A 14,031-nucleotide genomic window follows, 5' to 3' on the forward strand; every position below is an offset into this window, starting at 1 on the left:
ATCACATGTACATTAGCATACAGTGAAACGTGTCATTTGCAATTACAGCACACAATCCAGGGAAGTGCTGGGAGCAGCCTGCAAGTGTCACCACAATTTCTGTTCCAACAGCAAAACAAGCCCCTTTCTTACCCTCACATCCCCATCACCAGTTCCAGGGCATTGGGCCTCAAACCACCAGTCTCTCCTGGATAAAGGAGTGATTTAACTACACAAAACAGATTTCCTGCAATTCTTAAAATTAAAGCTTATTTTGATACATGACAATTGAAGCTAAGTTGTCAGTTACTGTTTAGTCTTGAATCCAGTAACTTGCTCATGTGAGAGATTAAAAAACAGTGGATTCCAGTAAATCGGGTCATTGGTTAATCAGGGCAGCTGCTTATTTGGGAGCACTCTTAAAGAACAAATACTAATTGAGAAAATAACAGGAATTCCCTTTGTTTATTTGAGACATACAGCTTAATTGGGACAGGAGACTATTGCCAAACAGTGCATTCACTTAGAGACAACACCATGCTTAGAGTGAACGGATCTTAAATTGTCAGTTGTGTGTGTTCATGTTCAAAAGGCAGTGATTTTTGTCACTGACAGTTGGTAAGAAATAAGTAAGACCATTTGTAACTTTTGCTCACTGCAGTTTCAAGCATTCATGCTTGGAGATGCCAAAAATGGGAGTGAAAATGAAACTATTTCAGCAAGTTAGGAACTGGAAAGAATTTGAAGGTATTGACAGTATTATGACGAAAATGAAGATTTGGAGGATACAATTGTATGAAGGCAGTCCGTTGTCTGCGCTGATTGTTAATGTGCAGTCTGTCAAAAGAACAGCAGTGAACACTGAATGAACTCCATTGTTATCTATTAGGAACTAATACAGTTTTATAGAATTGTTGTAGTATTGGTAGTGTTCTAATAATGGCACACATTTGTAACCAAGTTCAATGCTCTTTAGGCCTGATGGACATCAGAATAATTTGAGGAGTGCTGCCTATGAGGCATTGATGGAGATTGTCAAGAACAGTGCCAAGGACTGCTATCCAGCTGTGCAGAAAACAACTCTGGTTATCATGGAAAGGCTACAGCAAGTATTGCAAATGGAGGTCTGTATATAAATGTAACTCAGTTCCCATTTGAAAATAGTGCCATGTTTTACAGTTGTGAGTAAAATAGTGATCTAGGTAGTATAATGGATAGCAAACTTTTTATAATTTAAAGGCTACTCAAAGCCTATAGGCTGAGTGTTGGCAGAATAATTAAATGCCATGGGTTGTTGTGCACCTTTGTTTTTTTGGCAGAAGTGCTTTAAGATGTGTTTGCTGCTCAAACACATCTTACGTGATTATTGAAATGTATGTGCAGTTCTACATCCTCCTATTTAACAAACTCGTGCCTGTGCTTTAAAATGCTGTCATGAAGTGACATAGCACTAGTATAAATGTTCGTAGGCCGTGCAGCTGGTCAAATACAATGGATCATCTTATCAGTCGTCATACCTGAAATCCAAAATTCTGATATGTACAGGTTGCCAAAACCAGCACATTGCCCACTGTCTTGCAATTAGTTTGGCCAATAATGTTTTGGGATGCCAAATGATTTTAAGGGATTCTGGTAATTAGTGAGACTGTAGTTTGAATTTGTGTAAATGTCCTATTAAAATGTTTGAAGTTCTTGCTGATTGTAGTTTTGCTCTTTTCAGTCTCACATTCAGAGTACCTCAGACAGAATTCAGTACAATGATCTTCAGTCTCTCTTGTGCGCTACCCTACAGGTAACTCATTCCACATAATCTGGATAATAAGACCATAATTATGCTTTTACTTTGCTACTTTTTCCCATGCTCAGAATTTTGATGTCAAACATTACGTTTACCATTACGTTATTAAATTGGCTTCCTGATATGTGCCAAATTAAGCCAGATGAAGCAAATTATTTATGTAGTTCAGGGGTTCCCAACCTTTTTATGTCATGGATTTGTATCATTAACTGAGGGGTCCGTGGACCCCCAGGTTGGTAACCCATCATCTAGGTGAATTACAAGTCAGAACCTGAGGCAGGGTTGCTAGCTTGACACTCAACTCAGCACAGATAGAAAGTGTGCGAGGAGCCAGCTGGATTCAAACCCAGGACCACTCTCCATGCAGTGCAGTATGGGTGCCACTACACTGGCTAGCATAAGGCAGATCTTTCATCTGTAATTACAGAATTACTTAAGCCCCTTACCCTTACTGGGTCATGGGCTACCAACAGCAGTTTGACAGAATCCTTGATTCTCTGCCAGTCTTTCAGATTGTCCCCAGATGTAAGCCCATCTTCGAAGATCCTCCCTCTCCTAGGGATGAGGTCTTTGGAGCTCTGTCAGTGTTTTTGTAGCTTTTCTGTTTTTACGGGATGGGGTTGCTAGCCCCATGCCCAACCCTCCTCCTCCTCAGCCGGGCTTAGAACCATCTATGGCAGAGTTACAGAATAACAGTTTAAATTTGCTTCTCTGAACACCTTTAATGATGACAAGTTCATGCACCACACAGAAACACATTGGTGATTATGAATTTTTCTGATACAGTGTGAAATTAGTGTTTTTTAAAAAAAAATATTAGTGATATTATTTCTCTTCATTAAGTTTTTCTTTCTGACTCTTAGAATGTTCTAAGGAAGGTCCAGCATCAGGATGCACTGCAGATTTCGGATGTGGTGATGGCTTCATTGCTGAGGATGTTTCAGAGCACTGCTGGTTCTGGGGGAGTGCAGGAAGATGCTCTCATGGCTGTTAGCACCCTTGTTGAAGGTATGTCTCAATTTAAGGACTTCATCTGCCAGCAATCATTTGGACTTGTGTTAAATAATTGATCGTGATAAGTGCCTCTTTTTGGATAAAGTCGAGTTTTATTTGCCATCCCCGCCCCCCCCCCCCCTTTCACAGCATGTTTTTTTATATCCTGTTGCAGAGTCCAAATTGTCTCCAGGGGATTTATTTTTGTGCATGTCAGCAAGAGCAATCCTACACACGCTCATGCGTGCGCGTCACTAATATGATTAAAGATAGGCTAAATAATTGATAGTGAAGCCTGAATATTTGGGGCAGTCCACTAGTTTTCTATTTCAACCTTAAAAACGGCCTATTTATTTTAAACATGAGGTTCTACAGATGCTGGAAAATCCAGAGTAACACACACTAAATGCTGGCTGAACTCAGAAGGTCAGGCAATATGGAGAGGAATAATGAGCCAACATTTCGGGCCAGCTATTGTCCATGTATAGCTTGTCCTTTTCATTTAGTGCCTCTTTTAATTCCTACTACGTACAATAAACTAACTGCTTAAAAATCTGTCACTGCTAATTTTATTGGCCTTATTTCCTAGTCCGATCCAGACAGTTATTCTTTCAGTTTGCTCTTTAAGTGAAAGGCACTAGCTTTGTTTGCCTTCACATTCTATCTGGAGTTGTGCCTTATTGTGATCCTTGTGCTGTAGAGAGTCTTCAACTCATCAAGTTCCTATTTATGATACGTGACTAAATATGGTGGGCTTTTCAGAGCTAAGTTCCATAATAAATTGCGGTATGAAATTATCTTTGTGCTATACATTCTTCCATGTTATCCTTGATTTCTTCAGTCATAATGCAGATGAAAATAGCACTTTATATCAGAAGTGAGGCACCACAGTAGTGTAACGATTGGCACAACACTATTACACTTTGGGGCATTACAGGGTTTTTATGGGATGGGGTTAAGGAGTTGTGTATCTTCACCATGACTGCATGAGTTTCCTCCAGGTGCTCAGGTTTCCTGCCACATTCCAAAGATCTGCTGGTTAATAGGTCATTGTAAATTGTCCTGTGATTAGGCTAGGATTAAATACCTGGGTTGTTGGGCGGTGCAGCTCATTGGGCTGGAAGAGCATGTTCTGTGCTGTATCTCTAAATTAAAAAAGTAAATATATATAACACCATTTTTGCTTTGTTTTTCTGTGAAGCAACAATGGGAGCCTTTAAACCATTCTGACCTGTCATCTTCCCACAGTTGTTCCTTATTAACACCCAAACTGTTTCCACTCTACAGTTGCTATATCAAGGTACTGATACCTTGGAATTAAGCTGCCACCTTTCTGTAAATTCATCTAGAATTTTGAATTTTGTGGAGCGTTGAGTTCCCAGTCTTCGTAACCCTGTGACCATGTTTTGGTAATAGCTGTCATAATTGTTTCCTTGTTTTCCATTTGTCTGTTCTATTACTAATTTGTATATTCAGGTAGAGCTATAAGCACTGACTTTACGTTTCTGTTCATGCTTTCATTTTCTTTTCTGCCTCTCCCTTAAGCATTTTGGTTTTCATTCACACCTTTAACAAAGCAAGTCACACTTTTCCCATTTGTTTTTTGTTTTTATTAAACTCCAGAATCAGGTGGGTCTCTGTGGCTGCTTTACTAGGTGCACCTGTTCATTAATGTAAATATCTAGAATGGGGAAGAAATGGGATCTAAATTACTTTAAATGTGCCAGATGGGGTGGTTTTACTGATAGCCTGGGATTTTCACACATCTCTAGAGAATGCTGCAACAAACATCCAGTGAGCAGCAGTTCTGGGTGTGGAAAAGCCTTGTTAATCAGAGAGGTCAGAGGAGAATGGCCAGACAGGAAAGTGACTGCACGTATTACAGCAATGATGTGCAGATCATCTATGAACACAAACATGTCAAACCTTAAAGGCTACAGGCCGCAGAACACCACAAACATGAGCTCAGTGGCCACTTTGTTAGGAACAGGAAGATACCTAATTCGGGCATAAATCGCTATAGTGAGGGGGGAATCGTTAACTGTCCAGAACTTTGATTTTGGGGAGGGGTGCTGTTCCTGAATTGGAGTTTTCAGGACCCTGTACCACCTAGTTCATGATAATAGCAAGTAGAGGGTATAGCACAGATCATGAAGGCCCTTGGTAATGGGTGCAATTTCTAAGGCACTGCTTCTTGAACATTTTCTCTTTTTTTGTAATTTATTTTTTATTGAAGTTCATCAACATTTCCATAAGGTGTATTTCAGATACTGTACATATCATGTATTCATATTTGCCACAAATCCCCCACATAATATTTATCTGAGGTATACACTTATAGAAAAGAAGAAAGAAAGAACAAACAAAAGGAGAAAGCTATGTACAAGTAGGGAGTGATCTTTTTTATACAAATTCATTGATTTGTGAGAATAAAATCAGGTTTGAGGTGTTATGTAGTTAACCATTTTTCTCAGTATGAATCAAATTGTTCCAATTTATGATTAACAGATGCTGTTATCTTCATTTTTTGTAAATGTCCATTGTAATTTCCATCCATGCGTTTAAGGTTGGGCTCTCCTGTGTTAACTAATTCCTGGTAAGAGTCTTTTTACCAGCCACCAGCAGTATATTCATTAAATATGTATGTCTCTTCAACCATTCTTGAGGTATATAGCGAAAATATATGGTCTTACAAAGGGTGATTGATAAGTTTGTGGCCTAAGTTGAAGGAGTCAATTTTAGAAAACCTAGCACATTTATTTTTCAGCATAGTCCCCTCCTACATTTACACACTTAGTCCAGCGGTCGTGGAGCATACGGATCTTGGACCTCCAGAAAGTGTCCACAGCAGGGGTGATTGATAAGTTCATGGCCTAAGGTAGAAGATGAGTTATACAGCTCTCGTTACATGCACACGCAGTTCAACTCTGAGTGATTATGCAGAAAGTTTGAAGTTAATAACTCATCTTTCTACCTTACGTCACAAACTTATCAATCACTCCTTCTCCCATTCTTTACTGTATGAAGTCAAATGCGTTTAAGATTTGACAAACCCTTATACATGCTTGAAATGATTCTACTACCATTATCTGTGAATTGTATGCTTTTCTAAATAGCTCTATCAGGCATGTACTTGCCTTGGTTACATTTTTAACCCTCCTATTAACATACTGTCACATCTGCAAATACCGATTTTTAAAAAAAATCTTGTTTTTCTAATAAGTATTTCTCTTTAAACATTTCAAAACTGAAGTGTTCTTTCTTTCATTATATATCAAAGCACTGTTATTCCTTTAGTTGTCCAGTCCTTAAATCTAGCGTCCAGTTTATTCAGTGTAAAATCAGTCATATGCACACCATTTAAGAATTGCAATATCTCCCTCTAGTTTATATTCTTTTATAATAGTTTTCCATGTTTTAAGAATCCATTTCACCCATGGGTTATCAATAGTATTTATGTAACTTTGTAGGTTATCAGCCAAAATTGCCAGTATGGGGATGGAAAGTATCCTCTCCTCAATGTTTTTCCATTGAGCGTCATATGATGGGTTGCACCAGCATATCACAGCTCTCAACTGTGCTGCAAAATAATAATCTCTAAGAGAAGGTAGGCCCCATCCCCCCTTTTCCTTTGCTAATTGCAAAGTTTTGAGGCGAACTCTAGGCCTTTTACCTTGCCATATATTGACTTGATTTTGGTTAATCTCTGTTGGTAGGGTCTGAAAGAGATATAATAGTCTGGACAATATATTCTTTTTATTGGATTGAATCCTTGAACTGAGACTAAAAAAAGAATTAGGTTCCATCTTGTTATATCTTCCTTAAATTTATTTATTTATTTATATATAGATAGGTGGATAATTGCATTCTGATAATTTTGCCAAATCTTCTGGCATAATTATGTCCAAATATTTGAAAGACTCTGTTTGCCATGCCCAGGGATATCTACTTTCAATTTCCCTTGGTGGGCTATAGTTGAGTTGTATCTATGTTGTTCTTGTATCCGGATAATTGACCATATTGTTCAAAGGATTGCATCAATTTAGGTAAAGAGTATGTTGGTTGCCCTAGACAGATCAAAATGTCATCCGCGTAACAAGCCAGTTTATGCTCTATCCCTTTAATAGTAATTCCCCTGATATCTTCATTTTGTCTGATGTATTAAGCTAGTGGTTCCAAATATAATGCGAAGAGTAGCAGTGACCATGCACAGCCTTGTCTCATGCCCTTTTCTAGGGTAAAACTGATAAATATCCATTGATTTTAATTCTAGCAGTAGTATTGTCATACAGTGCCTGTATAGTTTTAATAATGGTGACTTCTTGAACATTTTCTGTTGCACAGTGTTAGACCATAAGACTTGGGAGGCCATTAGGACTCCATGGACTCCACTTCAACATTCCATAATGGCACACTCAACCCCATATACCTGCCTTCTCACTATTTCCTTTGATGTCCTGACCAATCAGGAAACCATCAACTTCCCCTTAAAATATACCCGTGGATTTAGCCTCCACCACAGTCTATTCCAGAGCGTTCCACAGATTCACTATTCTCTGGCTAAAATAATTCCTCCTTGCCTCTGTTCTGAAAGGTTGCCCCTCAATTTTGAGGCTGTGCCCTCTAGTTCTGGATGGCCTCACCGTAGGAAACATCCTCTCCATGTCCACCCTATCTAGTCCTTTCAACATTCAATAGGCTTCAATGAGATCATCACATATTCTTCTAAGTTCCAGTGAGTACAGGCCTGAAGCTGCCAAATGTTCCTCGTATATTAACCCTTTCATTCCCAGAATCATCCTCGTGCACCTCCTCTGGACTCTCTCCAATGACAACACATCCTTTCTGAGATATGGAGCCCAAAACTGTTGACAACACTCACATGATGTTGCCAACAGAATCTGCAGCCTCTTGCAATCCTGTGAATTGGAACCTCATACTAGGCTGTGATCTGCAACTAGTTCTCCCATTCTAGTATTTAAACTAGTTTTCTCAGACCAGTGATTGAGACCTGCATTTATTTCTATTTTACCTCTACAGTTTGTGACTCAGCTGAGAATCCTGAGGTTATTACCTTGTGTTCTGCTTTTTAATTTGACCTCGTGTTGATTATTTCTCAACAAATCGTTAAATGAATCCCCCACCAGCCAAGGATGGATATCCTTTATCTTGGTGCAGCAAAGAATGTGTTCCCCTATTTCTGCTATACCATTCCTTCACTGCTGACCCCCTATCCCAACCAACCCCTCCCCAAGTATGGACGTCTCCTGTGCTACGGCGCTATAGACACCATGCGGTATAAGAGTAGAATTAGGCTATATGGCCAATTGAGTCTGCTCCACCGTTTCATCATGGCTGATCCAATTTTCCTCTCAGCCCCAATCTCCTACCTTCTCCCTGCAACCCTTCATGCCCTGACTAATCAACCTTAAATCTGTCTGCCTTAAATATACCAATGACTTGGCCTCCACAGCTGCCTGCAGCAGCGAATTGAACAAATTCCTCTCCCTGGCTAGAGAAATACCTCTTCATCTGTTCTAAATGGAAGTACCACTTTTTGGAGGTTGTGCTGTCTGGTCCTACCCCCCCGCCCCCCCAAATCATAGGAAATATCCTCTCCAAAACCACTCTGCTGAAGCCTTTCAATATTCAATGGTTTTCAATGAGACATATTGACCATTTTCAAAAAAAGGCGACCATGATATTCCTTTAAATAAGAGAAAGGGCTGAGAGGGCAAGCGGTCCTGCCTTCCGTATTTCTTTTGCAGGCTCACCCTCCTGTCCCTGTGCTTGGATTAAAATTTAAGTAATTTAAAAGGAGTAACTTTATCCTAAAACACATTGTGGGTTACATTCTGTATCTGCTGATGTCATGCTGTGCTTACAGCTTTAGCACATCAACTTCCTTGAACCAGTATTTTTGCAGATGTGTTCATTATGGGCTACCTGTTGTGAATTAATTGGAATTTAATTGTTTTAATAGTACATCGTGCCTGTACCAACTTCCCTTAATTTAAATTTATTAATCGGAAGAGATGGTAAATCATAAAAGGGATTCTGCAAATGCTGACAATCCAGAGGAACTCAGCAGGTCAGGCAGCATCTATGGAGAGGAATGAGAAGTTGGCGTATCAGGGCAGGGAAGGGAGAAGCCAGAATAAGATGGTGGGGGAGGGGGAGGGGAAGGCACAAAAGTTGGCAGGTGAGGGGAAAGATTGGTGGGTGCGTTATCATTCACCTGCCGCTTTGTAACATCCCATGAGCACAAACCACTAGAAACATTGTGACTAGGCCTTTTTCCCTCTTTATATTCACTGAGCTTTGTCTCACCATTTTCCCTCACTATACACTTGCCAGGCCCGTCTGAATGTTATAGCTGTGACAATTTTTTCCACTCAGGCATAAAGGGTCTATTTTAACTTTCGGTAGTTTATATATTTCTACTCCATGCAAGTTTTGTTTGTGTAAACTCATTTTTTTAAAAAGTCTAACACCTATCATTGAGGTTCAATACCAAATTCTTCGATTATTCTTGTTAATTCAGTAAGCTTACCTGCGTACATAAATGTAGAAAACCTGAATATCAAGTGCCCAGAAAACTTTTGAAGAGGATATTGCAACCTCTTTCCAAGAGGTAGAAAATTATGCATTAGAGTTCCTCTTTTTTTGTTTTTAGTGCTGGGATCTGAGTTTTTGAAGTACATGGATGCCTTTAAGCCATATCTAGGGATTGGATTGAAGAATTATGCAGAGTATCAGGTAGGAATTTGATGCCTTTTTGTATTGGGATGATATTTGTTAGATTGATGGAAAAGATAAATGTCTCACCTGAAAAATTGGTTTGTAAAATTACAATTCATCGCATATGCAACAGGCATGGATCATGCCACCTAAAGTACCAGCAGAACTACGTATGTTCAATTATTAAGGCAGACAATTATTAAATAGGATCTGATTTAGTAAAGCTATTAGCTTGTGTTTTCAAACTTGGTTATTTTTGTTGAAGGTTTGTCTTGCAGCAGTAGGCCTGGTCGGTGATCTGTGCAGAGCGCTGCAATCTAATATGCTGCCTTTCTGTGATGAAATGATGCAGCTCTTGTTGGAAAATTTGGGGGTAAGTGTCTCTGCTTTTTATATCTTTTACATCCTTTGCTTTTACAGTTACAACTTTGCTCTTCGCTCCGTCAAACTGTCTATGGAATTTAATTAAGGACTTTACCTGAAGAGTTTTGATGTATATGTAATTATATTTGAAAGTATAGTTTGTGTATTATAAAATGGATTTGAATTATTTTGTATTAAGCTGCAATCGATATCCATTTCCCCTTCCTTTCCAGAATGAAAATGTTCACCGATCTGTGAAGCCACAGATTTTATCTGTGTTTGGGGATATTGCTCTTGCTATTGCAGGAGAATTTAAGAAGTATCTAGATATTGTCCTGGACACACTTCAGCAGGCTTCCCAGGCCCAGGTAGACAAAGTGAGTACCACAAAAACATTGTAAAGTCATCTTCTGATTCTGGGTTTTGAAAATAGTTTCATCCCACACACAAATTGGCAGAAAATCTTAGCAAAATCATCTTAAAACTTAAGTTGGGTGAAAAATTAGAACATGTATTCTGCATATATTGTTAATTATACAATTTTTGCATCTAACTTTTTAAATGGGATTTTAATTAATATTGTACCTTTGTTCATTAGTTTGTGTTTAGAGATTAGTTTGTGTTTTGGCCCAATGGGCTCATGCCACCCAGTTACACCCAAGTGGTCTACTAACCAGTATGTCTTTGGAATGTTTAAAGAATCAAGCACCCAGATAAAACCCACAAGGTCACGGGGAGAACGTACAAATTCCTTACTGGCAAGAATTGGAGTTTTGGAGGAAGGAATTGTTGGCTTTATGGCCATGTTTGTGAACGATGTGAAGATAGGTGGAGGGGCAGGTAGTGTTCAGGAAATGGGGTGTCAGCAGAGGATGGACAGGTTGGCGGAATGGGCAAAGAAGTGGCAGATGGGCTATTGGGAAGTGAACAGTCATGTACTTCGGTAGATGGAATAAAGTCATGGGCTATTTTGTAAATGGGGAGAATTTTGTAAGTAAGGATATAAAGCATCAGCATTACAAGGTATTGGTCAAACTGCACTTGGAATATTGTGAGCAGTTTTAAGTCTCTTGTCTAAAAAAAGATGCGAAAGGAACCTCCAGAGGAGGTACAAAAGATATGAGGAGTGTTTGGCTCTGGCCCTTTACTCACTGGAATTTAGAATGTGGGGGGTGGTCCCATTGAAACCTATCAAATATTGAAAGGTCTGGAGATGGGCTAGTACCAGAAGGCACACCCTCACCTTGGGGAAGTCCAGTTAGAACTTTTTCTTTTGTTTAGAGGGTGGTCAGTTTCGCTAGGACAGCTGTGCAGTCCAAGGCATTGGGTATATTTAGGGTTGAAGTTGAAGGATTCAACCTAATTCTCCTCGGCCGTGTAGTTTGCTGGTGCTGTAATAGTGTTACACTAACCTCTGCACTGGGATGTTACTGTGTGAAAGAATAATTCTTGCATTAAAATACTGAGCACTGTACCTTTTGCAAGCTTTCTGGTTAAGAATGTTAAAATTCTAATTCATTTTTAGACAGATTATGATATGGTGGATTACCTGAATGAACTAAGAGAAGGTTGTCTGGAGGCATATACTGGCATTATTCAGGGCCTGAAGGGTGACCAAGAGAATGTACATCGTAAGTTTAATTGTATTATATGATAACATCTGTAATTAAATTCAAAGGTGTCCACTTTAAAATAGACAAGTTTTCTTTCTTGTAGCTGACGTCATGTTGGTACAACCAAGAGTAGAATTCATTCTTTCCTTTATTGATCACATTGCACGAGATGAAGATCATACTGATGGAGTTGTAGCTTGTGCTGCTGGACTGATAGGGTAAGTGTGCTTGGGGTAAGGATATGAATGTATGATTTTAAAAACCCGCCAACTAGTAGTTGTTCAGATTTACTGCTTGATGTAGATAAATAGGAAGTATGTTCTCGAGATATGTTAGTTTACTCATAGTTTTAAAATTTGTGCTTTGGGGTTTATTCCTTTTAATATGATCTGTCTGTTGTAAAGTTAGTCATGTAGCACAAACAGGCCCTTTGGCCCAATTGGTTCATGTGGAGAAAGATGCCCCATCCAACAAATTCAATTTGCCAGCCCTTAGCCTATAACCTTCTCAGTGAGGGGTTCCCAGCCTGGGGTCCATGCAATTTAAAAAAAATGTTGGAAACCCCTATTCTAAACCTTTCCAACCCATGTACCTGTGCAACAGTGTATTAACTTGTTATTTGTATCAACCTCAACCACTTTTTCTGGTAGCTGATTCCACAAATAGCAATCTGTGTGTGTGTGTGTGTTTTAATCTGAGTTCTTAAATCTTATACCTATGCCTTCTGGAGATGGGGGAGGGGGGTTGGTGGCTAGGATAGAGAGACCGAGTGCGTTCACCCAATCTGTGCCCTTGATTTTATACACCCCTTATAAGATTGTAGCAATTTTCTGGAGAGGGTCAAAACATGTCGAGGCAATAACTGCTTCAGGTAGTTTCCATTTTCTGTAACATTAGTGATTTAAACATTAATTTCTGTGCATTTTAGAGATTTATGTACAGCATTTGGGAAGGATGTACTGAAACTAGTTGAAGCAAGGCCAATGATTCATGAACTTTTGACTGAAGGAAGACGATCAAAAACAAACAAAACTAAAACTTTGGCCACATGGGCTACTAAAGAGCTTCGAAAACTGAAAAATCAAGCTTGGTAAGCTATTGCATTGAAGAATGTCGAGAATCTCTAACCAGTTGAAATAGGTCTGATTAAAATGTAGAGATCTTCTCAATTTATGAAGTATTCTTTAATATAATCACTGTAAATTATGGTAAATAATACTACTCCCAGACCTGAGTGGTGACTAGAAATGTGTTAAATGTGCACTGTTAAGTTCCACAACATACATTGTCTTGTTTCAGAGATCTGAAGACATGATACCTGTATACTTGGTACAGACTATTCAGTTTTATACAGGTTTTCCCCGCTATTCGAAGGTAGGGCCTTCCTATGAAAGCTGGAATGTCGTCAAGTGAAGAAGCAATTACTGTTTATTTGTATGGGAAAAATTTGTGAGTGTTCGCAGACCCAAAAATAATCTACCAAATCATGCCAAATAACACAACCTAAAATAACAGTAACATATAGTAAAAGCAGGAATGATCTGATAAATACACAGCCTATATAATGTAGGAATACTTTTGTACAATTATTGCAGCACTGTCCACCGCAGCGAAAATCTCATGTGAGTGGTCTTGGCAGCACTCGCGGCAAAAACGCTCGGCGCAAGCGCTCTTGGCAGAAACACACGGCGCAAGTGCTCCCGGCAGAAGCACTCTTTCCAGTAACCTTTAAGCTATGAAGCTGCCAAATAACACATAAAAATACACCGCCTGTATAAAGTAGAAATAATGTACATCCAGTGTGGTTTCACTTACTGGAATCGGGAAGACAGTGAGCACACTGATGATGGTGTTAGGCTGGGGTGGAGGAGACTGGGGTGTCATCTCATCGTCATCTGTTTCCATCAGGGCAGGCAGGTCACCTTCTATGTCTGCCTGCCTTGATGTCGAAGGTCGAGTTTTGTCGTCTGCTGTGGAAGGCTTGAAAAACGACAGTATGCTTGACTGCTTAGCCTCGCGCATTTTTCTATCATACAGTTCTTTGTAAGCACTCAAACCATCCTGCAAATATACCCTAAACCTACGTACCCTTTCAAAATTAATGTCGTACTTTTCTGCAATCATTGCAACGTTGTCAATCGCAGCAAAAATCTCACGCAATTGCTTCCCGTTCAGTTCCTGGATGACTTCGCTTTCGAGCTGTTCGCTACTGCGTTTGGTTTCAATTGTTATCCTTTCCTCTTCATCAGCTCTTCATCTCAGTTCTTGGTCATGGGATGCTTATTATGTCTAGTTTTACGCTAAATGTAACATCCTTGCGTGCTAACGGATGCACAAAATAAATCGACATAAAGCACAGATGCTCACAGGCACGTGTTTAAGCAATGCCGGCTAGAATACAGTTCCAGGAGAGGTGCTCAGGGCGCAAAAGGTGCTGCCTTATTTCGTAACAGTGAAAACACCTTCTGTTAGCGAAAACAGGTAACTAATGTAGGTCTTTCGTAACAGCGAGGTGTCATAAAGCAAATGTTCAAAAAACGGGGG

General features: G+C 39.5%; 1 protein-coding gene across 1 annotated transcript in view; it reads left to right on the forward strand.

Annotated features, from left to right (window-relative positions):
* Positions 1-14,031, forward strand: part of kpnb1 (karyopherin (importin) beta 1) — a 39,764-nt gene that overhangs the window by 22,563 nt on the left and 3,170 nt on the right. The window contains exons 13-21 of the mRNA XM_073071799.1: positions 956-1,103; positions 1,700-1,771; positions 2,641-2,785; positions 9,447-9,529; positions 9,777-9,884; positions 10,108-10,251; positions 11,400-11,505; positions 11,591-11,705; positions 12,416-12,577. Of these exons, the coding sequence (XP_072927900.1) occupies positions 956-1,103; positions 1,700-1,771; positions 2,641-2,785; positions 9,447-9,529; positions 9,777-9,884; positions 10,108-10,251; positions 11,400-11,505; positions 11,591-11,705; positions 12,416-12,577 (1,083 nt within the window). The remainder of the gene's footprint in view (positions 1-955; positions 1,104-1,699; positions 1,772-2,640; positions 2,786-9,446; positions 9,530-9,776; positions 9,885-10,107; positions 10,252-11,399; positions 11,506-11,590; positions 11,706-12,415; positions 12,578-14,031) is intronic.

The sequence above is a fragment of the Hemitrygon akajei genome, chromosome 18 (genome assembly GCF_048418815.1).
Source record: "Hemitrygon akajei chromosome 18, sHemAka1.3, whole genome shotgun sequence".
NCBI classification, from domain to species: Eukaryota; Metazoa; Chordata; class Chondrichthyes; order Myliobatiformes; family Dasyatidae; genus Hemitrygon; species Hemitrygon akajei.